The following is a 27335-nucleotide window of genomic DNA, read 5'->3' on the forward strand; positions in this document are numbered from 1 at the left end:
AAAAGATGACATATTGATCGCCATTTCTCTGTGCAGCTTAAATACATGTGATAGTTCTAAGTATTTTAAAAAGAATTTAGAAGTATGGGCATTTAGCACTAGTGTCGTTATGTCTGTGGTTGCACTGTAACCTACCGTTAATTGAGAAGGGCGCCCTCAGAAAGTAAGATTTCCACGTCCAACTAGAGAGGGCGCCTGTCAACTCGGTCGATTCGTAAACAAACGTTATTTGCAGGTGAAACTAATCGAGATCACAGTGGTGAAACTCTATATGTATGAAAGTTCAGCAAGAAAGGGAACGTTTTTGGAGAGACGTTGCAACTTGACGCCACATTTTCTTCATATATCATCTCAATAAAGGTCAGTCATTGCAAAAATGTTAAAAAAGACATGAATCTGGGACTGAGAATCATATCCAATTTGTTGAAAAAATACTTTGAAAAATTTCTTGACTTTCCATAAACTTTGTCATGTTTGTACACAAACGCTGAATACTGCATTCTTTCCGCTTGACATGCCCGAATAAGTTGGTGCCCAACTTATCGCCTTTTTAATTTTAGTATTAGTCAGTAGTCTCGGTAATCCGTCATTATGTTAAGGACCCTGTTCCTATCAAAATTAGATATATCCATACATGTACAATGGAATTCCATAAATTCCATGAATTCAGTAGGCCCTACTACCGGTAGTAAAAAAGAAGATGGAACTTTTGTTGGCGATCGTGAAGTGTAGGGCCCCTGTTTTGTTTTGATCGAATTTGAGTCAAAAATGTTTTTTTATTGCTCAAAAAACACTTTTACAATCAAAAAGCAGACTTTTCTCAATTCTAATGACACCCGTTTTGCAATTTTGAACAGATTCTCGGGGTAGAAATCACGATTTGGAAAAAATTCCGTACTCGGACGTCACTTTTTTCAATTAATTTTCTAGCGCCAAAAGTTACATCTTTTATGGTTATTCCTCCACTTTCCCTCCTCTACTCTCACCCTCTCCTTTCCTTAATTTCTATTTATTAATCAGTCAGTTACTTCATCGGGATTCGAACCTCTGACGCTTGCTTGACACACGAGACTCTTAACCGCTAGGCTGCGCACGATCGCTGTTGCAATAATCAATCTTTGGACGTATTTGAAGTATCCATTGAAATAAACTAAATATTCATGATAAAATAAATATTCATAATGACATATTGCACTATCATTGGCAGGCTCATGCGACGTCATGGTTGTTGATGTCACCTGTATAACGTACCACTGTCTTTTCAGCCACTACAATCAGTTTTGACCGGCTGCTTCAAGTTAGTTCTGCACAACGTATGCATCCAAAATGTGCTCTAAAAACACATTTTGAGTAAATTTTTTTCACCTTAACACAGCTTCCTGGATTTCTCTTGGTTCAAATGACAAGGTGAGGTGACAATTAATATGTTTGGCAGCAGATAAATGGACGTCCGAGTATGGACATTTTCCCCACGATTTTCCTGCGTGGTTTGTGCCTTGTGATTCAGCATGGCCTGCGTGCTCACGGTACATCACGCGGTGATCGCCATCTTTATTTTCAGGTCGCGTGTTGTCGCCGCGCTGTCATCGTCATTTTACCCCCAAATTTCCCTAAAAAAATCAAAACCCTGCCCTTTATCTATGACATACCTGTTTATTGAGAATGTTGCCAACTAGTTTGGTAGTTCCAATAATTTTAAAGTGGATTTTGCTCCCTTACCGGCCTTAGCCTATATAGGAACCGGGCCCTACACTTCACGATCGCCCTTTTGTTTGCACAAAAGTTGGAGCATACACATGATCAATACAAACCAGCTTAAACCATGGTGCGGTTAAACAAGCAACATTTTGTATCTACTTCAAAACAAGAACACTTTCTTTGATTTTGTTAGTACCCCGCTATGATTTTGCATGTGTGGCGAACTGTCCATCCACAGACCCTAATCCTTGTCATGTGATGTGCGCACATGCAGTTGTGCGAAAGACATTTACTATTAGGTCAGGGAGCCAGACGATGCTGTAACGATAGCAATTGCCGCAACAGTAGCCCCTGCATTATTTTTAACATTTGGACATGATCTGGCGATAGTACTTACATGGTGTTTCAAACAATTAACAACCCAACCATTTTCCAACAAAAACATCAGATTTCACCCTCAAAACGGCCGCAGAATTACTTTATGCCACCTGAGATACAATTACAGATTTATGATTTGAAGATCATGATACTAAGCTTTACTTACAATCTGGATGAAAAGTGAAATTTACCGTTTATCGGCGAGGGCTCCGTTTGGAATATCGCGTGGATTCCATTTTCAAAATTGTCCTCCTTTCATTTCCAATTTTAGTAAAGTATGGCGACAGGCGTCCAACATGACCTGATGAAGCAGGCACAGTGCTTTTGGTCAATGCTGGATGAGCTTGCAGAGACCGATGAAGATGCATACAGGAAGTTCATGGCCACAAACCTCCAAAGAGGACAGCAAGAATTGACACCGGCCAAGCCATGGATGTGTGTCAAGACCCGTATCATGGTAGGTTCACTTAGGCTGAAAATATGTGTGTGTTTACGGTAACATCCTAACAATTATCCAGGTTGGTAGGCAAGACAATTATTTTTGTTTTTAACTTTCTTTTGTATGTTTGTCTGTCAGTCTGTTATTCTTTGACTTTGTTTATTCTAGGGTGCATTGTATCTTCACCACAGACACACAATCAAGGTATCATTGGAAAGAGGACACATTGGCGTTTCACATGATCTTTACTTATTTCAAAATATTTATTAGATTTTTTATAATTTACATTTACAACTGGGTTTCCTTGTTTTTGATACATCCTGTATTGAGCAGAGCAACAGAACAGCATTCAAGTTTCAACTACCAATTCTGAGACAATGGGAGTTTGTCCCATCCAATAATGCATACTGTGGTGACTAGCAAGCTCAGACTCTCAGGCCGTTGGATTGATTTGGTTAGACTGACATGTAGCAGGCGTGGCACATTGACAAGCACCTGTTGTGTGTTGTTTAATTGAGCAGTTGAGCAGGGTGTTAGCCAAAGTACTGGAACTGCTCATAAGGTTAAGGTGTTACACCAAGAATTGACTAAGATCCCATGTCTGGTTTTGCCGTACTGAATAATCCAGTACTGTACAGCCAAGCCACTACTTCAATTGACTTCATGTTGAGCGGCCATCTTAGAGGACAATGCAAATGTACTGCTTGGATAGGCATGACAACTAGACCTCTTTATGTGGCCAATCTGCCTGTACACCATTGAACAACATCTCTAGGCCTGTAGGTTTTGTTTTTTAAAATGTACTTTTTTGTATAGGAATTTGACTCTTCTAGTCACAGACACTACGAGTTACGTCTGCCACTACCAGAGATAGTACAAGAAGATGATTCCACAGCCAAAGTCAGCAGACCACGTCATCACTCACTGTTGCCATGGCAACCAGGACTGGTAAGTTAATACTTTCACACTTTTTATATCTGAATGCTGCAGATGAAGTTGCACATGCATTTGTAGCCATCCTTGGGCAAGTTGGATCAAGGACCAATGGTTAAAGGGACACTGGGTCCAAGGGCAGATCGGGGGGGGGGGGGGGGGGGGGGGGGGGGCCCCCCCCCCCCCCAAAAAAAACGAAACCAATTTTTATTTTTTTTTATCCGCCCTTGACTGGGTCCTGGAACAGCCCAATTGGGCTACAAAACGCGCTTTGAACGAGATGATGATAATCGGAAATAACTTTTAAAAGTATGATATAAACATCCACACAACTATCCTTTCAAAACTGGGCGTTTTTGTTCCTGTATTATGCGTGCGAGAACGAATTTCGGGGACCCCATAAATTCGAGCTGTTTGGATGCTAGTTGTGATTTCATTCGTACGCATAAAGTGTTCGCCTTTTGCGGATGTTGAAGAAACCACATTTTTTTTGCATTGGTGATTGGTCACCGCGCGCTGTTCCCGAGACACACAACATGTATAGCGTACATGAGAACGACACGAAAAACGTATTCGTACTCCGTCATGTCCAATGTAAACAAGCGGGTTTTTTCTTTTCTTTTCTCGGGAACGGTAAGACATTAGGTTGGTTTCCTTTCAACCAGATGAAAGGGGGATTTCAGGACCTAGTGCCCCTTTAACTAGTGGTTGGTTCGTGACGTACCGGTACCTAGCGCATGCACACTGAAGATAAAAGTGCTGACGAGTCTAGTCCAACTAAAGTCATGTCAACGACCATGAGAAAATGGCCGTCGCACAATTTTTCAACACTTGACGTTTCTGTTTATAAATACAGTGATTGTGTAGTTGAAGACACTTCACAAATTACATAAGCGCCATTCTTATTGTACAATGGTGACAAAAGTGATAGAATTGTAAACTGAAATGGAGAAACTGTGCAATGAAAATGAAACTATAAGCACTCGTCGTTTTCGTTTCTGTCATTTTTGTTGACAGTTGCACAATGCTATACAAAATTGATGTTGATAACCTGCTATAAATCGTTGCACGACCAGCCGCAGTAGGCTGGTCCTGAATAGTTAGACTTGTCCAACCATCGGTGACTAGCGTGCATTCGATCAGAGTTTGTTAATCTATGGTCTTTGATCGAACTTGCACCTTGCATAAATTTGGAAGTCATGAAACACTCTTTTTAATAATTACAAAACCTATCTTCGCAAATATGCCTTTAACTTTCAGTGAATTGAAAACATTCTTTCAACATTTCAGGGATTATTAATGACTCAATATAAAACCCAAATCCATTTGATGTCATTTTTTCCCACCCTAGAAATTGAGTGTTTCTTGGGTATCGTTTTTGAGCCAAAATGAAGAATGCACAGTTGCATACCCATTTTCCCTGACCTTTTGTGGGCGGGGCGTCCATTTGGAAAAGGTGGCAAAATAAACCTAAAAGGAGACTCACAAATCAAGACTTTTTGCAGCAGATGAAAAATTTGAATTTAGAATTACCGGTAATTGAAACACAAGTTTGGACAAATTGTTTCTTTAGGGGCGTGGAGACCTTTCATAATTTAGGGTGAAAAAGAAGAGATTAAAAGATACATGTACATAGTGTACAACATTAATCAAAACTCATATCAACTTTTGGCTGAATTTGGCCTTGGCGGTCTGAGCAGTATATGACAAGGCAAAATTTGAAATCATATTTGCGATTTTATGCAGGAGGAAGACCTTTTATTTATAAAATTGGGGAATGATAAATATTTACAATTTTGTCCTTTTAAAATCAATTTGTTTCACTAAAATTAGAAAAAAGAGCCAGAATGTCTATTCTTTGAAGCGAATCAGGTACATGAAAAAGGGAATATTTGGGGCGGATTAAGAAAAATAAAAAAATTTGAGGAAAGGAACAAAAACAAAAAAACACCCCAGGAAAATAAGTAACTTTGATGTAACAATCAATTTTGAATGTCAATATCAGTTGTCAAATGAACAATTTGAGATACATTTACAAATGTATAGTAATATAAACTATTATTTCACTGATTTCAGACCGAACAACAACATCAATTTGGCTTTTTATATGAAATCACTATTTTCCTGTAGACACTTCTGGAAATCTTAGTTTTTACTCCTAAACACGATGATGTACCGGTACCAGCTAAGATTTCGTGGAAACAATAATGAGCTACGGTAATACTGTCTTAATCCAAATTTTTGTTTTTAGGAAAAAGTTGTGACACACCCCCAAAGCGAACAAAAAGTTAATGAAATGACATACATGTTCACATTCTGTCCACACCCATCCACTATATACTGGATGGGAAAAAACACACCAAGATTACCTGTGACTGATAGATTTTCTGTTAACACCATTTAACCCCCCCCCCCCTACTTTTTATAAAATGTGACCCCATCCCGCAAAAAGCAAAATTCTGAAATTGTTTAAATCTCGTGATGTAGCACTTGGGTGAGCTGTTCAAATGCGAAAAAAAAAGTGAATTTATCTGAGCCGTTTATTGGCGCAAAAAACCCACTTTTTTTAATGTCATGCCGCCCTGCTTTTTGGTCGGGGTCAATAAACATCTGGATTTCTTAACATTTTCAGGGAATGTTAAAACGAAAGGAATACATTTGCCGGATGAGATAAGATTTCTGGACAACCCCCATTTCCTTACAATTGACACTATGCTAGGCTGTTACGGGAAGTCTGGCACACTGTTTTCAACTGATGCGGTTTACAGGCTGAATTAATGGACACCTTTAGTTGTTTTCTGAGTTCATGGTTGGCAAATGATGAGTTTCTCTGAAAGGGACGTGTTCAAAAAGTCTATCATTTGCAGCTATCCGAAAAGTAATTGGCGTAATTATTGTTGAAAAACATACTTGGTTAAAAGATACTAAGGTGACTAAACTCCCTGTGATATTATTCTTTCTGGCAAGCTGTCACTTTGAAATAATCCACGAAAGAAGGCGTTTCCAATGGTGCTTCTTAAGACGCACCGTAGGAAATTTAAATTAGTACTTCGTTTTGTTATTCGGCGAAGCACACGCAAGCATTGGCACGACGCACACGCACGCGGGGTTGCTATAATTTGTCGGATCAGTGCGCGACATTACGTAGCCTGGTTTTCAGTTTCAGTACCAGCCTGTGACAGGAAATATGTACAGGGAAATCCCTATACATGGGAAATAACATGTTTACTCAGATTGACTTTCCTTGACCCAACTAACCTTTAGAATATCAGTTTACATTCAAGGAAATGGTGCAGTCTAGTTAAAGTCCATACACAGCCCCCCAAATGTATTGTTATTTCAAGCCCCAGATAATGTGTGGCTGTTGACAGTCTTAAGAGGTTCCCCTCTCATTAATGAGTGTATTGAAGAAACTTCTTCTTGTGAGTTATATGCATGGCATGAACACTTGGTGATGTCAATCTTCATGTTACCAACATGACTCCCAATTGCAGAGTGTAGATGTTGTTAAGACGGAAACAACAGGCTTTCTTAATATTTTTTTTTTTAAGATTAGCTTTAAGTTTTTCTCTACACCTTGTAGAGTTGTGAGTATTTTTCCTGATTTTTGGAATTTGGGGTATTTATCACTGGTATCTATGACATTTTGGTATGCAACTTTTAAGATAAAACCAGCATCTGGAACTGAACGTTTCATCGAGTTTAATGTGCAAGAGGGTTCCTGGTGTCACACGTTACTGATAAACAATGTACATGTACCATCCCTGGCAGTGAGCTTTCGTTGCCGCCCCATTTTAGGTTCCTGGTGTCACACATTACTGCTGATCAGGGGTAGGACCGGTACCGTCCCTGGAAGCTTAGTGAGCGTACGTGCCATTCGATTTCAGGTTTCCTGGAGTCGGGTGACTGAACTGTGTACCATCCCTGCAGGATGCAACGTCCAGGGAGTGAGTGAATGCTCAGCATTGGAGACCTGGGCCCCTGGGTATCACGCAACTGGCTGGTGATAACTTTACAAATCCATCAGTTTCATTGGTGGATATCGAGTGGGTGCGGCACAAAGAGATCACGTGCACATTCAACATGCACATTTCGATACCGAAAGCCATCGTATATAAGATTTTGCATGCGAGAGTTTCATCAGATTGAGGACGTCGCATTCAGCCGGCCTTTGCATGCCTTCATTTTATGAAGTCTGCTCGCTAACATTGAGTTGTACTTGGACGGGAGTTTTTGCATCTTTAAAGAGTGTAGCCCTCCATTTTTCACAAAAAAGGTAAGAGTTTTAAACTGCTAAGTTATCCGATGAGACATTCAAGTATCGTGGTTCATTAGTTACACGATTCTGAACTTGTATTTGAAACATCTTCTTGACAGTTTGGCATCAGGGTGACCGTAGACATTCATGTACTTCCATAATTGCCAGAGAGACTTTGGTGGTTCCTTCTCAAAAGCAAAGCTGGAATCTGTACAGGCAGCAAAACTTTAACACTCAACCAAAAACGAAAGTTCCCCCTTCCAATACTTTTTGTCTAACCCCAAAACTTCCAAGCACCTTTTGTTCAAATAATGATAATCAGTACAGAAATTCCTTAGCAATCCAGCCATACTCTTTATTTGGCCCAAAACAGTGATAATGTGTACGGATTTATGCAATTTATGAGAAATGATATGGAAAACAGTTGCACTTTTGTATGCGTGCAAGTTGTGGTTCACACTCACCTTGCGCGTGTACAAAAGTGCAACTCATTAGGATCTCTCTTGCAGGTTTCGTACATCTCTTGACCTTGCTAGTAATTGCACTAGGATTTATGTTAGTTAAACAGACTACCGGTAGCTCGTTTCTGCAATAAGATAACTAATTATCTAATAACTAATTAGCTTACCAAAGTTTGGGGAAAAGAAACATACATTGTACTCCTTGTACTAAAGTTTAACACAACATTATTTTGTGTGAATTTTGCTGATTTGTATGGATTTTGTTGGGGTTAGATACTCATCAGAGATTTTGATATGCTGTGAGGCGAGTGCAACTTGTCGTGAACTGTTGTTGGTGGCAGCATGACAGGAGGGTATGGGGTGCATTCTCCCCCCCCCCCCCCCCCCCTCCCTCAAAACTTGAATTCTCAAACTACGAAGTACGATTATTTTTGCACAAACGCATCGGGGTACGCTTGGCTGGCCGACGGACAGGATGGTTCTAGCTCCCCACGTACAAACGTGCGTACTGCGTGTCGGCCTGATACGCTGGAATTGCGGCCGGCCCAATACGCCGACAAAAAAATGGCGATCACATTTTTTAGCCCCTGATACGCACAATATAATTATTATACACGCCATTAAAATGCACAATTTGATCGTTACATAGGCCATTATTTCATCTTGACATGCAAAATCTTGACCAAAATCCTGTTTTTCTGATGCATGTGTGATCAAAATGCACACGATGACGTGTTCTGTCGACCAGTACCAGCAGCACCCAGCTAACATACAGCATGGTACACTGGTTCCCTTCGCCAGCTAACGGAATCAATGCTATGATGAAGGACCGGAACCAGTGACTACTGCCTCTCTCCGGTCCATACTTCGTATCATGCATACAGCATGATGATGTAGTGGGCCGAAGTTGGATCGTAAAAATATTACCAAATAAACATCGCTGGAGAAAGAGAATTTCTGCAAATTAATTCACAGAACGTGATCTTTACTTTCTGTGGATGTGTTTTCCATTAAAATGACGAGATTGCAAAGCTCGAACTTGTGGCGAAACATCGTAGCGTGTTTCTGCAGTAGTGCAAGATTTTCGGCCACGTGGGCCGTGAGTTCGGCGCGATGTTCGGCCAGCCAGGCGGAATGTTGGCGGTGCTAGCGGCCGTGATGTATGTTAAGCATGAAGTGGAATCACCGACCTCAAATATATTTTTAATTAGGTGAGGCAAGTTTTAATCACTTTTGATAGCCAGTCTTGATAACTTTCGTGGCGCAAATGAAAATAATCCAGGCACAAAATAAACATGATTCCTTGCTCTTTAGTACAAATGATGCTCCATTAATCAGCACCCCAAGAAAATTGGCAAAATAATTTTCCGACCTACTGACGCTATTTTGAAAGGCATGTAATCGGAAGCAAAAGTTGTTTTTTTCTCCACCTTAATTTCTTAATTTGAAACTTACATGTAAATGTAATTCATACTTTTCTAGTTAGGAAGCAATGAAACACAGGTTGTGAAATGTTAATTTTTTTTAAGTTAACAATTTTGATTTTTTTTCTTTTAATTACCAAAATATTAGTGACCTACAAGATCTCCTCTGAATTTCAAGGACAAATCTTAAGATAAAGACCCCCAGATTTGCTCTAAAATGCACCAGAGAGCTTCTAAAGTTCAAACATTTTCGGGTTGTTGAATCACAGCAAATCATCCCCACATGTTTGAAAAAATCCTGGGGAGAACCCTGGCTGACGATACAAATTAATTTGGATTGAAATGTATCAATTGAATATCTTCAATGCTTGAATAGTGGTTTTATACATTTTTTTGCAAAAGAACACGCATGGGTATGCAGAACTGAAATGAAAAAAAAAATACAAAATAAAATTATTTCCCTACCTACCTACCTGGATTTTTTTCAGGCCGTTACCGTAAACACACCATTTTTTTTGTTTGGCCCAATTAACCCCCCCCCTCCCATTTCATTTAAATGGCTGCCACGCCTCTAAAAGGGTGAGTTTGTGGTGGCTCCACATCTGGAAGAAAAAAATTCTCATCAGTAAATATGTCTTTGTGCAGTTTTGTGCTTTTATGAAAGATGGGCACAATATTTTTCAGGGTAGGCATAATGAGGCCCCCCATCTTTAAAATGGCTGCCACGCCCCTTGAACAAATTATCTCCTGAATCTGTGCAACGTTTCACGCTTTTACAAAAAGTGCACAATCCATCAATAGTTTGTCACATAACCAGTGGACTGCAGCCTGAGTAAAAAAAAAACATCACAAATGGCAGGACCAATTTTTGAACGAAGTTTTGCTAGGACATAAAAGCCCAATCAATGACCTTTCTTTTAAGACAGGAATCATTCAAATCACTTATGTAATTTGCAAGTTACGGCATTTTGAACACAAACTCTGCTTTAAAGTTCTGTCCACGGATCACAAAAAGATGCATGCTCTTTCTGCAAAACGAAAAAATTCACTTGCATCCCTATGAGAATTGTTTAAGTTTTGCAGAAAGAACATTTAATTTTTTGTGATCCGTGGACAGAACTTTAAAAGTATGTTTGTGTTCAAAATGCTGTAACTTGAAAAGTAACATGAGTGATTTGAATTATTCTTGTACTAAATGAAAGCTTAATGACTGGGCTTTCATATTGTAGTGTGGTCAGGTGCCGCAGCGAGACAAACAAATAACTTGGTAGAGAGAGAAGATGTTTAGGCTTCAAGTAAATTAATTCATTTAGAAAAATCGGATCCGTCTACTTATTTCTACTTCTTATTACTAATTACTTTTAAATGTAGGGGCAAATTAGGGCTATGAAATAAGTTCTTTAATTAAAGTACGGATTAAAGGAATTTGTTGTAGAAATAAATGCAAGGAAAACAGTTAATTATGAGAAATGACAAAGGGCGGGGCTCGGTGATGGTCACAGTGAGTGTGGTACCTTTAAAGCACCATCCCTCTACTCCCAACCCAGGGGGCATTTAACTTAGTTGTCCTGCACTACAACTTACTTGGTCATTACATCAAACACGTATGTTCATAGCCTATTGCCGGTGTAGTCACTTGGGGGTTACTTGCTGCACATGCGCAGTGTGAGACATCCACTAGTCTTCGCATGTTGGCGACATTTTACCAACATATTCCGGTGCTATGATGGCGTAAAATGTCCAAGATTTCCATTATGTGAGTTTTCTCAAAGTTATACCCCGAGAAGATATACTCAAAATAAGTTTCCAATAAAACTCGCCATATAATCAACTGGGCTACATTTTTTTTAAATTGTGAATTTAAAAAAATGTAGCTCCCTATTTATCACCTGGAAGGGAACATTGACATTGGCTTCACTTCCATCATAGGTCTTTCTATATTCTTATTAAAAACTCAGATTTTTAAGGAAAACAAAATAAACATCTTTAATAATCAACGAAAATCACTGCTTGCGAAAAGACTACTACATTATTTGAATCAATAGACCTATTGAAACAAAAATTAGAGTAAGAGAAGACTGATTATGTCATGTCGCATTTAAGCCTTATTAAGGGACAAAGGCTGATGGCGTCAAGTGGGATACCCGGGCACAATAGACAAACTAAAGTGGAAGGCACAAACATATATACGTGCAAAGCTTTCCCTTGCCACGCCCAGGCAAAACCTGCACTGCCCTCCACATAGCACAGCACCCAGCAGACTGAAGCACACATGGCTATTTCAAATTCCATGCACATGGGGCTCACAATAGAATTATGCAAATGCTGCATGCCTGGCTGGACTGATACACACTCAGCTCAGGGGGTGTGATGGATGAGAGGGGCAGGCTAAACCAAAAATAGAAGGTGGGGAGGAAGGTAATGAGGAAGGGCTATTTTCATTACACAATCCTTGATTTTGAAAGTGCAACAGGAAAAAACTCATTCAAAAATTGGTCCTGCCATTTGGGATGCATTTTTCTTTATTCGGCCTGTAATATTTGAAGAGTGTCAAAGTGTCAATGGTTTGAAGTGTTTTGTTTGTTTACTTTTTGTCTGGCTGGTCCATATTAAGTGTGATATTTATTGATATGATGTTGAATGTGGGTGGATACGTGGACACCTACTGCAGGCACTCATTGATGGTATGACAAGATTGGATATTTGCTCATCACTACGTGCATTTGACGGTATTTGTGTCCTCAAAGTCAAAGGATAGAAGTGGGGTAGGGGTGGGGTTGAATTCTTCGACACTCGGGATTTGGGAGGTGGGTGTGGCTGTCCAAAGTTCATACATATATTGGCACGATTAGGGTCCCTTCCAGACAGGTTCTTATTAAACGTTCCATCAGCAAATAATGAGTATGGACATTGAGGCTCTGATACGGAGCATGGGGGTAAATGAGGAGAGGGAAAAACATGGGCGGGGCACGATGAGGGTCCCTTCCAGACAGTTTCTTATCATAAATTTACTATCAGCAAATAATGAGTATCGAGGGACTCTGATGCGGAGCGTGGGGGTAAATGAGGAGAGGGAAAACATGGGCGGGGCATGCCCCTCCCTCCACACATTGCTGTAATGAATGTTTTGAGAAACGCTGCACTAGAACGAAGAACGTTGCCAAAGTCTTGTATCACTTTTTCACACATCAACTATTCTGTTATTGTATCCAAACAGTAACGGACTTGTGATCTCCATCGTTGCATTGTCAGCTGCAGTCTTATATCGGCCGGTGCAACCGTCTTATATAAAATGGTCATTTCATGGATTTTACTTACGAATAACGCGGCTGATATACCTGCTTCATGAAGCACATTCTGACCTAGATTCTTGTTGGCTGATAATTAAGAAATGTCCTTCTTTTCCAAACGTTTTTAACTGAATGATCCATAAAATAAATCGAAGATTTAAATTTAAAGCTTTTACATGTTTTAGCTCCAAGATGCTTAAAAAAAAAGAAGAAGCGAATTTTGACATTATGATTAAGTTGGTTGAAATTATTCCTAGTCCCCAAGGGTCCGCCCAGTATCGTCGTGATAGCTGACAGCTGAGTGACTGTCACTAAATTGTGACTATCACTAGGTCTTAATGGCTAACTGTCCCTTGTGACTGATCCGGACTAGGTTGGCAAGGCTTGCCAATTCTTGCCAATCCAAGGCAGGCATCTCCTTAGCCATACCAGTGCTTATCCGCAAAATTATTGTATCTTGGTTTACAGTTTATCTGTTTTCTTTGTAAAAAAAAACCCCAAAATAGTACAGGCATTAGGCAATATTGCTTATCTATCATTTCATTTGAATAGGTACCATAGCATGGAAGTGCTATAATTAAATGAAAGTATAACAATAGGTCATGGATGTGCAGCAGTTCCATCACTGTCCCTAATGGATACAAAATGGCGGAGACATAATGGCTTTATGTTAAAACAAACCAATGCAGTGTTGTAGTACTCATACTCGGTACTCATACTCGAGTACTTTTTTTTAGTTCTCGTACTCGTACTGGAATGTCAAAGTACTCGTACTCGGGCAGCAAAGTACTCGTACTCGACATGTCAAACTTGTACTCGATCATTAAAATATTCGTACTCGAATACCAGTATTCGGGGGAAAAAATGGTATAGCTTGACGTACCACAGCCAAATTTTATTGATACTTTCAGTTTGATATGGTTGATTGGCTTGCGCAGAAATAAAAGTTTCCTGATTTTCCTCTCCGCGCGTCCGGACAAACACATTTAACAGCTAGCCGTGAGTGGATCTGTACATCGGTCTGACTGGGCCTGGGCACAATTACGCACAATGAACCATTTTCCGTATGGCTGTATTTGGAAATACAAGTACTCGTACTCGGAAGTACAAGTACTCATACTCGTACTCGGCAACCGATACTCGGAAAAAAGTTGTCGACTACAACACTGTACTAATGTTGCTGTTGAATAAACGGATTACTCACAAACAATTTCTGCATGTACATGTATCAGGACACACACATTCCATGTTGCTATTGTCATCACCTCTGCATTGATCGTTATCGCTCATGGTGGGTTTTTGTTTTTGTTTATATCTATCTGCAGGAAATAGTTTGCTGATGTTGGAACCTGAGACCAGTCTGACCAACAATGGGAAATCTTCGGAGTAGATTCGCTCGAAGAGGTTAGTTAAAGATGGACAACCACCAGCATTACAGTGCGATTTGAAAACAAAATCTAATGCTTTATAGGTATTACTTACGCCAAAAAAAAAAATAGTTCTGCTTCCGATTACATGCCTTTCAAAAATGAGGTCGGTCGGTCGGAAATTTTTTTTTTTTGGCCAGTTTTTTTTTATGCAGATTGAATGGGGTATTCAATTATATGCGAAGTTTTAGCCTGAACTATTTCTATTGCACTACGAAAGCTATACACGAAATGGCAACAAAAAGTGAGTAAAACCTACCTTTAATTATTGTCAATACTTTACGTTCGATACTTCCAAAAAATAATGGAAAATTCAGGCTGTTCGCACCATATGCACAACGCTAGTCAAGACGCAGGGAGCTGGCCAAAACTCCGAGGTGTGTGATGCGTGCGTTTGTGGCGAGCGGCCCACCATGGGCCGACAGACCTGTTTTTACGGTCAACAATTTCGGGAAACACGCGGCATGTATCACTCCAAATACGAGTAGTGCGATCTCAAAATAAACTCTTGAACACAGAAAATACATACACAGACAAGCTAGATCAATTCTGTAAATTAACTTGCAAAAATGTTCTTTCTCCATCGGTGTTTTCTTGGCATTTTTACGATGTCGAATCCGACCAGTTGACAGTGGCCTGCACTGTACTGATAGCGTGCTATCGGTCGCATAGCTAGCTATGGACTGGTTACCGCATTTTCATTATGTCTTCTAAATTGGCCCCTGCGCGGCGCGGCGGGAACTTTATAGTCACCATGCGTGACATCGAATTGCGAAGTAGGTTATATCGCGAAGCGAATTTGTAATAATGGAGGTTTCTTTTGAAAAAAAGCGAATGTAAGTAAGAAAACAAATAAATACAATCATTTTTGGATGCAAAAGGGTTGTTGAGAGGTATTTTGTGAAGACAGAAAAGACAGATTTTATTTTTATTTACCTTTTTTTTTTTTTTTTTTTTTTTTGAATTGCCGATAAAAAATTTAGGGTCGCAGCCTAAAAATAGGGTCGGTCGGGTAACCGGAAGCAGAACTATTCTTTTTGTTGGCCTTTGTCAATGCTCAAACAAAACCTTGAACTTCATGAACTCCCTCACAGTACCCAGCTATATCATCACACAGTCCAATTTACTCCCAGGTGGAGAATAAATGCAAGGTATCTGACTCAGTTCACCAAATATATCATTCCAATCACGATATAACTCAAAGGGCACCCTTCAATGGCCAGAGAATCATACCAGTTATTTCACAAAGCAACTGCCCTGCCAGCAGTACTTTTTCAGCATCCAGCTTCATTAGCTATGAAAGATTTTGGACATGCGACCTCAGAAACACCGTTCCAGTGCTCTATTGACTGAATTATTAAGCCCTATATTTGCCCTCTCCCAATTTTTTTCCACCGTGCTGTGTTATTTCTGTAAAGGCAAATGCATGTAAAGTTCATATTATTTTATTTCAGGAAGAAAATCGGATGATGAGCCTCCCCAAGTTCCAGGTGAGTTGTACAGCATTTTTTGACAATGTATTCTGTCATTTGTCTGTCATACACTTGTGGAGGCCAGCTCAGGGGAGTGATGAGTGTGAATAAATGTAATAGACACACCAACACGTGGGTTCGAGTCACTCCAAGGATTTAATTCTGTTAAAAGCTAACGGTGCGCAGGCCAGCGGCAAGGGAGACAGCATGATGGGGAATCAATTAAACACTTACAAACAATGACAGAAAAGGGAGAAAAATAAAAGAAAACTAAAGTAAAATGTAACATCAATCCTGAGGGAGACCCTATTGTACATAAATTATAAATATCTAAGACAGCATTTAATTTATGAGAAAGAGTTGTCGAGGTGTGAGAGCACAATACCCAACTTAACTGTAAATCTCTCCAAGAAACACATACATTTCATTGTAAAAACCAGAATTTCTAAATTGACAGTGATGACAGGGAATTAATTCAGTCTGTCATTAAACAGTCATAAATTATGCTATACAGTAAAAGTAAGGACTGTGGATCAATTACCTACTGTAGCAAGGGATTTCTCTCTAAATACAATGATTATTTCAGAGATTAAATCCAATTCATCAAAATTCTGGGATTTGTGTCACTCAAAATCTGTGAATTTATCAACTTAATACAATAACCTGACCTAGAAATGTTATGTCTATAAATCAGTGAAGGCACTTACACACATGTAATTTAATTTTACACACTCAAAATAATCAATTGAACAACAATTTGACAAGCTTTGACCAGAAATTATGATGAAAACACAGCGATTCAGGGCGACATGTCATGTACACTTTCTCAATATGAACGCAAGAGGGCCTCCATCAAATTTCGTTAGCAACGGAAAACGGGGCAAAAATCCTAATTTACACTAAGTTTCATTAAAATTCTCTACCCCTATACCTCATTATATTGTGCCAGAGTCCCCAATACATTGAAATACTACAGCTTCATGAATGATGATTCGATAAAAAAGGGGAATTTTTACCTGTTAAAAGCAAGCGGTGCACAGGCCAGCGGCAAGGGAGACAGCACGATGGGGAATGGCGTGTCACCGCTTGGTCTCGCTGTCACTTACCGCACTTGGTGAATTATTTGGGAACATGCGAATTTCGGTACCTGCACATCCTTACACATTCAACTAAAAAAAGAAAGTCCCCCCCCCCCCCAATACTTTTTTGTCTAACTCAAAAACTACCGAGCACCGGACCTCACTCTCAAATAACAACTTCCTTAGCAATCCAGCCATTCTCTTTATTTGGCCCAAAAGAGTGATAATGTGGACGAAATTATGCAATTTTGACAAATGATACTGAAAAAAAAGTTGCACTGGGGGGGGGGGGGGGAGGAGAGCTGTCTTTTTTGGTTGATGGTCGTTGCGAGATCATGATGGTGCTGTCTCGCTTCGAGGTAAGATACAGCTTACCGATAAAAAAAAACAATATCAAAGCAGACAGGGGCTGAATTTGCGATTTTGGTCCACCATAATTTTGGAAGAGACATCTTCAACAGCAGTTGAAGACAATCCCGCTACACATCCCATTGAGTCAGCATATTGCGAGTTAATGTTTGACATGAGACAAAAGAATTGATACGAATCAGACTGAATATCTTTGTCGTTGATTTTTTTAAGCAGATTAGTAAAGAAAATTGACTAGAGTGAGATTTGAACGGACAACCTCTGAATCACCGTTGTAGTGCTCTATTAACTGACCTATTGAGCCATGTATGTTTGCGCTCTCTTAATTTGTAAATGCCTCTTTTCAGTGCTATTTACAGTGTATAAACAAATGTTGTTACTTTTAATACAAATTTCTTTTCAGAAACAAACTTGGATGATGAGCACCCCCAAGTTCCAGGTAAGTAAATAAAGCTTATTACTATACCTCATATATGCACGCCCAAGTTCTGGGTAAAAACACTACACAATGTAAATGTATATAAGGATCTATAACTTTAAGGATCTATAACTTAAAGTTATAGGTCCTTATATACATTTATATTGTGTATTTTTTTTGGGACAAATATCATCAATGAATAATTGATGATCAGCGAGTATCTCACTCACTTTGAATCGGAGCAACCATCGCATTGTATATCATTCCGAGGTGTCTCACTTACTCATTTAATTGGAATCGGAGCAACCATCGCATTGTATATCATTCCAAGGTGTCTCACTCACTCATTTAATTGGAATCGGAGCAAACACTGCATCGTTTACATGTACATGTATCATTCCTAGCGCAACAGGTAGCCCCCATTAATGGCAAGAGTTTTGCACCAGCTAATTCTCAAAGCAACTTCCCTCACCCTGCCCGCAGCTTCTGGTACTTTTCTGCAACCAGGTTTTGAGTCAGTGACCATAATGCGCATGCGTCAGTTGGTAACGGAATGATTCTTGGACTTCCATTTAAACAAAAATGATAATCAAAGTCTACCTGTGTAACAAACGTTATGTCAAAAAAGATTTCAGTATTTCCTCATGTCAAGTTCTTCAGACGATTGAACAGTTGAGCAAAAGATGGACTTGGGTTTACAGGGCCTTAATACTATTCTCATTTGTTAGAACTAGGATCTTCATCGATTAAACAAAATTGAAATCATGCTCGATGTCCCAATGTAACATTTAGCGAGGAAAGACCGTAATGCAAGTACCTTTATTATTTCATTTTCAGAAACAAATGTGGACGATGGGAAGCCCCAAGTTGCAGGTAAGTTATAAAGCCTAACAGACCCTTTGCATGGTGCGTCATGACAGTAGGCAAGGCTGTGTTTCTGTGTGATACACTCATTGATCTCCATTAGTAAGACTGGATAGGACACAGCGCCCTCCATCTTGTGCACGCATGCGTAGTCAACGGTGAGGGTTTGAAAGTTTGAAATGCATTCGTCCCACACACAGACCATGCAGCACACCCACGTCACGCAAGCGCAGTCGCAAACATTAAACCCGCACTGTACAACCCAGCTGTCTGTGTCCACGTTTTCCGAATCTTCTCTGCACGTAAGTGTACGTGTGTCCTATCCAGTCTTACTGATGGAGATCAATGGATTCACTTGATCAGGTATATTGTGCTTGTATCTCTACTATAATTCCAGGAATCTGTGTGTGTGTGTGTGTGTCTGTCTGTCTGTCCTTCGATTATCTCCAGAACCGGGCACCGTATGAAGTTGAAAATCGGCGGGTGTATTGCTCGGGACAACAGAATGTGCAGTGCCAAGTTTGAAGTGGTTTGGACGAGCGGTTCTCGAAAAAGCTGCAAAAAAGCAATATTTTCTGAGGCCTAACGTGGCAGTATATAGCTTAGAACATAACACCGCGCACTGCCGTTCTTTTCAATTGTTTACGTCATGTAAAGCTAAAGCGCGTGTGCTCAATATGACACAACATTGGAAAAAGGACGGGCACGCACACGTGCATTGTAGGGCGATACCATTGTCCAGTATGGGTGAACAGCATTGCATACCATATGTTTCCATAATTTTGTACACGTATGTGGTGGCTGCACGGGCACATTATTTTTGCAGTCGACTGAGCGACCATTGTAGATGGTCGACTGAGCAACCTTACTGCAGAGTGATACCATTATCCAGTAAGGGTGAATATCTGCACTAATTTTTGCAGCTATTTCGAGAACCACTCGCCCAAACAACTTCCGGCAAAGCAATTTGCGCTTCCCGAACGTACACATTTTAGACGGGCACTGCACTAGTTGTAACTAAATTTAAATAAAACCTGCCCGCTGTCATGGCGCACCTTGCAAATGGTCTATATAGTTTTTCTTTCTTTTTTTAGAAATACAATTAGTACTATTTATTTTGATGATCAGCCATGCTGTTTTATTTCAATTCCATCAGTTCTTTCAATCAACTAAAATAATTTGCAAAATAAAGACTGTAACTGGTTTCCAAAGTTGACAGTGGCTGGATTGGAGACTAATCTGTTTTACTTTTTTTCTTCATAATTTTAGAAGAGGCATCTTCACCAGCAGTTGAAGACATTCCTGCTACCCATCCCCGTGAGTCAGCATATTTCTAAGTTTGATCTGAGACAGAGGAATCAATCAGAATCAGAATTTCTTTTTTGACAGCTTGTTGCCGAGCAACAGTGACGAGAAAAGTCGCATCTCTTTGTCTTTGCATTTTTAAGCAGATTAGTCAAGAAATTTACTAGAGTGAGATTTGAACAGACAACCTCTGAATCACCGTTGTAGTGCTCTGTTAACTGACCTATTGAGCCATATTTTGCGTTCTTCTGATTTGTATGCCTCTTTTCACAGTGCATTGTTATTTTTACTGTGAAGGCAAATGCAGATCTATACATTTCATATTATTTTCTTTCAGAAACAAACTTGGATGATGAGCACCCCCAAGTTCCTGGTAAGTTATAAAGCCTATTACTATACCTCATACATATTCATGATCGAGAGCCGGGTTCTCACTGTTCCATGTACCTTTCCGTGGCTGCTAGTTTTGCTGTTTACCAAGCGCATATGCGAGGTTTCACGCACAGGTTAAATGCACATGTGTGGTAGACAATCGCACAGGTTGCCAGTGCACTAGTCTACTATTCATGCGCTTTACGAAGCAATCGTGGAACTAGCTTACAGGGGTAGACTGAAAAAATCGGGCACAACATTTTACCGAAAAAATGTATACGTAACTTTATGAAATTGTTGTGAATATGTATGAGATATAGTAAAACAAATAAAACATAGTTTAGTTCGGTTCGCCTCTGGAGCTAGTCTGTCAACTTTCAATACCTCAGGGAGCTAATATCGACTATCAACCCTCATACCGTGTTTTATTTTTTTTATTATATTGTAGTTTTTAACGTTCCGTTTTGCCAGATGATGAAACGTTTTATGAGTGGCCAAAGGCTGGATTGTATTACGTTTTGTATTACTTGTTGACGTTCATGTCTACAAAAGAAGAAACACTGTGCACCAACTTATCACTGTGAGTCTGTCTGTAATTATTCGGCAATTGACCGGGATAACCCACGGAAGTCTCTTGACTTATTTCTAGTTGGGTTCCTTGGTAAAAGATGTGGAAGGATTAGTGATGGGAGGAAAACCCTAGAATTATATTCTAGGGAAACCCACGGAATCAGGCAAAACCCAATCCACATATTGGCCCGGGCGGGATTCGAACCCGGGTCGGTGGTGGAAGGCGAGGAAAGTACCGCTACGCCAACCTCAGTCAGCTTTATTCTTATTCTGATCCGAGTCAGAGAGAATCAATAGAATCAGGAAGAGAATGTAATAAGTGTCCAAAGTTGTGGTACTGAACATGAGCGTATGAGCTACAATGTACTTCACTTATAAACAAGCTGTTGAGCACAGTAAGAAACATGAGAGGTTTTTTTTAACGTGTTAATTGATTTGTGTCTGTTTGTAGGTATCACTGAGCCCGTTCTACGCAAGATCTCTGAGAGGCTTGGCTCTGAATGGCGGAAGCTGGCTACACATCTCGGTTTAAGCGCTGCAGAGATCGAGCACATCGTGATGGATGACCCAGGCCAGACAGAGAACCAGATCTTCAACATGCTGGTCAAATGGAGGCGCCAACAATCCACTAGCACGGATCAGAGGGACGTGTTATGCACAGCTCTGATGGAGATCGGCAGAAGGGACATTGTTGAAGACCTGATAGGTAGGTATCAGAATGAACCACAATCATTTTTGGCATGACATAAGTAGCCTGGGTACATGATTGAAAGCCGAAGCAAAACACTGTTTTCTGGATGTTGAAATGGGTACATAATAAAGTATAGACATAGACACCAGTGATGGACAGCAGATTGTTCATAGTGCAGCCTCTAACAACACAATAATTACGAGCGCTCCTGCTCACATTAACATCTTGGAATCTCCTAGGAATTTCCTGGGAGATATAAGCAAAACTAGTTTTTTTTGTATCCACAATAGGTCACATGTATATTCCGTTCGGTTTTCTTCTGCATGTACCCCTTTTTGGGGGTTCACAGGAAAGTTCATGTCTTCCATGCATCCATATCTGCCCACAGGGGAAAATTGGAGAATGAATTGTTTAAGTGTTTGGTTGGTTTGATGGGTGTTGGATAAACATAAATTCACACCCTGAGGGACACTTTTCTTCTGACAATAAATGGCCATGAAAACAGCGTACAGTATTAATTTTTTTTAAATGTACCACCAGCAGTTCATCTCTTTATTGTCCAGTTTATGGTGTGACCAAAATTTCGGCGTTGATTTCATCACAGCTAGGTTTGTTTGAAGAGTGTAAGGGACTTGCTCTTTGTGTGTAACATCAATCTCATGCGACTCATGGTTTATTAATGTAGTGATCTCAGGAATGCTAAAAAAAAAAGAAAATGTGAATATGCATCAATCCAATTCAAAATTTCTAAGTGTACATTTTACTGCACTAAATGGGAAAATAAAACTACTTCAATACTTCTGTGGATAAAGATATAATGCCTGAATGCAGAAAACAAAATTGGTGGTGCGAAGACGTGGAAATTAAGACCAGCAGATTGGTCGGCTTTGTTGAATTATAGCTCAAAAGAATAATTGTAATGAATCATGTTCATTTGTTCTCTAGTAAATTACTCATTATATTTGTTTGATTTGTTTTAGAAATCACCGGACTCCAGGGGCCGTATACCTTTGCGTATTTTCAACAACAAATTATCGACAACTACAAGCAAACTGCAACGACTATCCCTGCACACCCAACACTGCAGTCACGTCAAGTGGGTATTGAGGAATTCTTTATTCCTTTACAACTCAAAAAGAACATTCCAGGCAAAACAAAATCAGAGAGGTTGGTGACATTACCAGAAGGAAAATTATTCTTGGATGAAGCACTATATGACATTCTTAATTCCTTGGACGATTTGTTCAATCAGGAAATAGTTAAGGAAATCAAGATTCTTGTTGTTGGCGGGGCCGGGACGGGTAAATCAACCCTGTTAGTGAAAGTTGCAAACTCCTGCATCACACTTGGTTCAAAACCCCTATTTGGTAGATTCTATCTCGTGCTTTGGATAAAGCTGAGGCAAATGCAGCAATCTAGTTGTGTCTTGGATGCCATATTTGACCAAATTCTAGCTCAAGACACCAAACTGACAAAACCCATAGTGAAAGGGTTTATTGCTGCTCATGAATCACGCATTGCTTTGCTGTTGGACGGATTAGATGAAATTCCGTCTCATGTTTTGCAATCTAAGGAGGGCGAGTACAGGGTTCAGGATATCTTACACAACAGAGTCCTTACAAAAATGTTTGTGCTGGTCACCACCCGACCACACATGGTCGAATCAGTACTCAGGCGTCACCCGAAATTTGCCCAGGTGGAGACAACTGGCTTCAATCCACAAAACAGGGATCAGTACATCAGATTAAACCTTCCTGATGATGCTGACATGGGAAAGGCATTGGTTTCATATCTGAAAACCAATCAACATCTCTGGGAAATGTCGAAAGTTCCAATCATTTCCCAGATGATGTGCCTTGTTTGGAAGAATCAAAAGTCATTGCCTGAGAGAATTACTGAACTGTTTGCAAAGTTTGCAGAGGTTCTTTTCATTCGCCGCAATGAAGAAATGGGTGATCAGCACATGATGTCCATCATGATGTCCATCATTGATGACTTGGGGCGTGTTGCATTGCAAGGGTTACTAGACTCTAGCGGGGAAAGACTCATGTTCAATGAAACTGAATTTCAGAATTGTCAGTCTTCCTTAGCTGAGGGTTGTCGTGTGGGTTTCGTTCAATGTGAAACGTTCACTAGTGGTCTGGATGTAAAAACGTTGGTCACTTTCCCCCACAAGTCCATCCAAGAATACTTTGCAGCATGTCACCTGGTGAAATTGCTACAAGATGACGAAAACAATTTCCGTCATCAGTTGAAGCAGATTGGAGAAGGCAATGTTCTTGCGATGGAATACCTGCTGAGATTTTGTTGCGGTAGATCAAGGCAGGCTGCTGGTCTCATTCTGGATCACATACAAGAGATGCAAGGTGATGAGGAGAAACTGCAGAGATTGGCTCGGTTGTCATTGTTGGAGTCTGGTTCAGAGGAGTTGGCTACCAAACTTGTCAGACCAACTAGTGTAAAGTGCAAGAGTAATGAAGACCTGAAATCACTCAGCTACTACTTACAGCATGTCACTCCACCACTTGAAGGTACATTTTTTCACATGTATGTAAGAAAGCAGGTGCTTACCCTTCTCAGGGGAATTCTTCTGAGTGACAGCATGAAGTCAGCTAGGCTGACGAATGTTTACTACTACTTGTCTGAGCAAGAGGAGGGGGAGCTTAGCCTCCTTGAGGAAACACTTGGTGTGGTGGATGAACAGCGCCGTGCTCAATTACACATTTCGGTTTGCATTGAGGCAAAGTCATGGTTTGACGTGGGGCGTGTATCACACAGCTTTTTCCGCAGGCAGGAACAAACAGGCATCCATGGTTTGCGTATGCACCAACGATCACCGGATGAGGTTGTTGATCTATTGAAAGCACTGGAAGGATGCAGGTTGTTTTTGCTCACTCTGTTTGACACCAACCTGCATGCACGGTTGCGAGATGTCAGCCACATCCTGTCATCCCTTACACACTTGCGGCTCAGTGCATGCAGGTTGGTAGATGATGATGTGAAGGACCTGATCAGCATCCTTCCTGCTGGGTATGGTTTAGAATGGCTTAACCTTGATGGCAATGCATTCAGTTTGGATGCAGTGAGGGCTCTCACCCATCATCTCCAAGGTCTCCCTAAGTTACGTGTGTTGACACTTTGTAACATCGGCCTCGATCCTGAGCTCGTCGGACAATTTGTCAGTCAAGACCTCCCTCGCCTGAAGGAAACAGAAGAGGGAATATTCCGAGCCTACATAATCTCCCACCAAGTCATAACTCTCACCCTGTTCCCTATGAATGCACCACTCTCATAAGCCGCATTAAATTGAAATGAGTAGCACCTATCATGGGTCATTTTATGTGAAGTCAATGCTCTGCAGCCCCCCCCCCCCCCAGAAAAAAAAAGATTACAAAAAAAAAACCAATCAATAACAACTTTACTTTCAGAGGACAATAAGGGGCTTGATAATGAATGAAAAAGTCAACAAAACAGTTTCAATACAAATACAGTATTTGGAATCCTCTTACATTATGAATACAAATATACCCAGCATAGTTCTTCATGCTACTGAACCTCCATCCTCCAAAAATTCAATCCATCAGTTGATCAATCCATCAGTTGATCAATCAATCAGTGTGAAAAGTCAAACAACAATTCCTGTACAAAATGATTCATTGAAATCTTCAAACATAATAGCACTGCACTAAGCATTCTGGGTGTCACTTGAAAGTGATATTAAATTGACCTTGTATCTTGGGTGACCTCTGAGTACTATTATAAATCTACAATCTAATCGTCAATTAAACAGGAGAATCCACCTCTCCTTTCCATTTCTTTTGAGAAAATATCTTGAATCGCATCATCTTAGGTGAAAGTTGTGTGAGATGTCTTCAACTTTTATGACAAAGGCCTCCTCCTACCCTGTTATCCGATCAATGTAGTAATATGGCATTCCAACAAACTAATGTGACCACACGCAAATGGCTGCACGACACCCTTCTATAGACCAGTGCTGTGCAAAACTTAGTATACAGAATAATACTCCAAACCTCGGGTACTTCTGAATTGTTTTGCGTTTGCCTTATGTACAAATTCAGAAAATTCTCGCAACTTCACGCCTTTCAAACAGACGTTTCTTTTGAGTGTTTGTGCTTCATTCTTTATCAAATCATTTGTGTAAATTAATGTAAATTATGCATAAAAAGACAAAAATTATGATTCCAGTTTGCTAACTTTATTATAGATCTTTAACCTTGACTGTTTATGTAATATACCTTTAAAGTGGTGCAGTTGTGTATGGACAGTATAACATGGATTTTGTTTACTATTCAACTATAGGCGTATGTCCATATTGAGAGTTACTAAACCAGTGTTCATACTGTCAAACAATTCATGTATAATATATACATGTAGAATGTTGCATTGCCAAATGACGCATTTTTGTCAGAGGACAGTCATGTTTGCTCATTCAGGACCAATCGTTGCAATTGTTGTATATGCTAAAATGTTACTGGATTTTTGATTATGTTGAAATAGGTACAAGTGGACAATTTGCTTGTTTTTATCATTGCAAGCCTCTTCAAAGTATTGATTGACACTAGATTTGTTTGTTCCAAGTATGATCAATATTCTGTACAAAAACTGACATTTTTGTTTCTAACAGTTTTGATATTTTGCAGTTGCCTAGGTGATAACAGCCGTTTATAACATGCCCAAATGCAACTGTTGCATTTAGTAAAAGCAGTTCTGCAGGAGAGAAAGTATACTTTGAATCAACTTTTTAATTTATTTACATTGGAAATGTAAACTGAATGTAAATAAGTTTAACTGTTGTTGCTGGCATGACACATGAAAGAAGATTTTGATTAAAATGAGATTTACACACTGTGACTGCAAAGCCAAACTGATTGCAATTTTAAATGATGGGGATTTTTGTAGTCATTAATTTACACATTTCAAGGAATATGGGATGGGATCATTGGCATTTATCCCAAAAGTAACCTACCGAATTGTAAACAAAAAGCTCACTTGGATTAAAGATCGTACTGGTACTAAACACCCTGTGAAATTATTCCATCTGGCTTGCTGTCATTAAGAAGAAATCAAGAAATGTAGGTGATTTCCAATGATAAGTCAATTGACTGGTGTTCGGATTTAAAAGAGTTCTATGGACGAAATCACTTTTATTGATGAAAAGTTTGTACATGGATATTTCACTCTTTTCTTGAAAAGTGTAATATCCAAACCTTCAACATGTTAGGTTTTGAGTATTCTTCTGTGGAACAGTGATGATATTACATGTATTGGAAATGAACAAAATGCATGAAATGCAAATGTTCCTATATGCCTTTAAGCCATGGTTTACAAACTACATAATTGTGATTTTTTTATCTTGTGATCATTAATGTGCAACTCTGTAAGATAAGGTCATCACTCGGCCACGGACTCCAAGTCAAGATAATCTGCTGACTTCTGGATAGTTTGATTTCTGTTTCACGTTTGCTGAAATTGAGTGAAATAAAACCTTCGCTCTTTATAGAGAACATTGTAATAGTTCCTGAAACTTCTCCAACCAGTGACTGTGCTTTAAAATAATAATAAAACACCTGATAATAATGAATTAAATGATATTTCCACCATTTGTAAGTTGATTTAGTTTTGATACGGTTAACTGTGAGAGGAGATTTTGTTGAAAATTTGTACGTTATTTGTATCATTTGTTATTAATTGGTGCAGAAACATTTCTGATCTCTTTTCTTTTTTTTCCCAGATATTTGAGGCAAAGTTTAAGACCATCATCAGGGATTAGTATTTGACATTGTGTACTTTGTATGATTATTATCGTGTAATAAATCATTGCATGCAATGACTTGAGTCAATCAAGGAGAAATCTTTGAGGTTAGAT

The 27335-nt window shown here is 39.6% G+C and overlaps 1 protein-coding gene across 5 annotated transcripts; it reads left to right on the forward strand.

The window, feature by feature from the left end:
- The first annotated feature begins 281 nt into the window (after window positions 1–281).
- LOC119733187 lies at window positions 282–27313 on the forward strand. 5 transcript variants are annotated; one of them, XM_038206770.1, is made up of 12 exons: window positions 282–360; window positions 2348–2533; window positions 3332–3463; window positions 7336–7724; window positions 14207–14285; window positions 15763–15798; window positions 17632–17667; window positions 18484–18519; window positions 19780–19827; window positions 20153–20188; window positions 21209–21463; window positions 22429–27313. In XM_038206770.1, the coding sequence occupies exons 5-12, from the start codon at window positions 14252–14254 to the stop codon at window positions 24741–24743; spliced, it is 2796 nt and encodes a 931-aa protein (XP_038062698.1). In that variant the 5' UTR covers window positions 282–360; window positions 2348–2533; window positions 3332–3463; window positions 7336–7724; window positions 14207–14251; the 3' UTR covers window positions 24744–27313. The 5 variants fall into 5 exon arrangements, with proteins under 5 accessions (XP_038062698.1, XP_038062700.1, XP_038062701.1 ...); XM_038206772.1 differs by lacking the exon at window positions 20153–20188; XM_038206773.1 differs by lacking the exons at window positions 18484–18519; window positions 19780–19827; window positions 20153–20188.
- Window positions 27314–27335: the final 22 nt, after the last annotated feature.

The sequence above is a fragment of the Patiria miniata genome, unplaced genomic scaffold (genome assembly GCF_015706575.1).
Source record: "Patiria miniata isolate m_02_andy unplaced genomic scaffold, ASM1570657v1 HiC_scaffold_25, whole genome shotgun sequence".
Lineage (NCBI taxonomy): Eukaryota > Metazoa > Echinodermata > Asteroidea > Valvatida > Asterinidae > Patiria > Patiria miniata.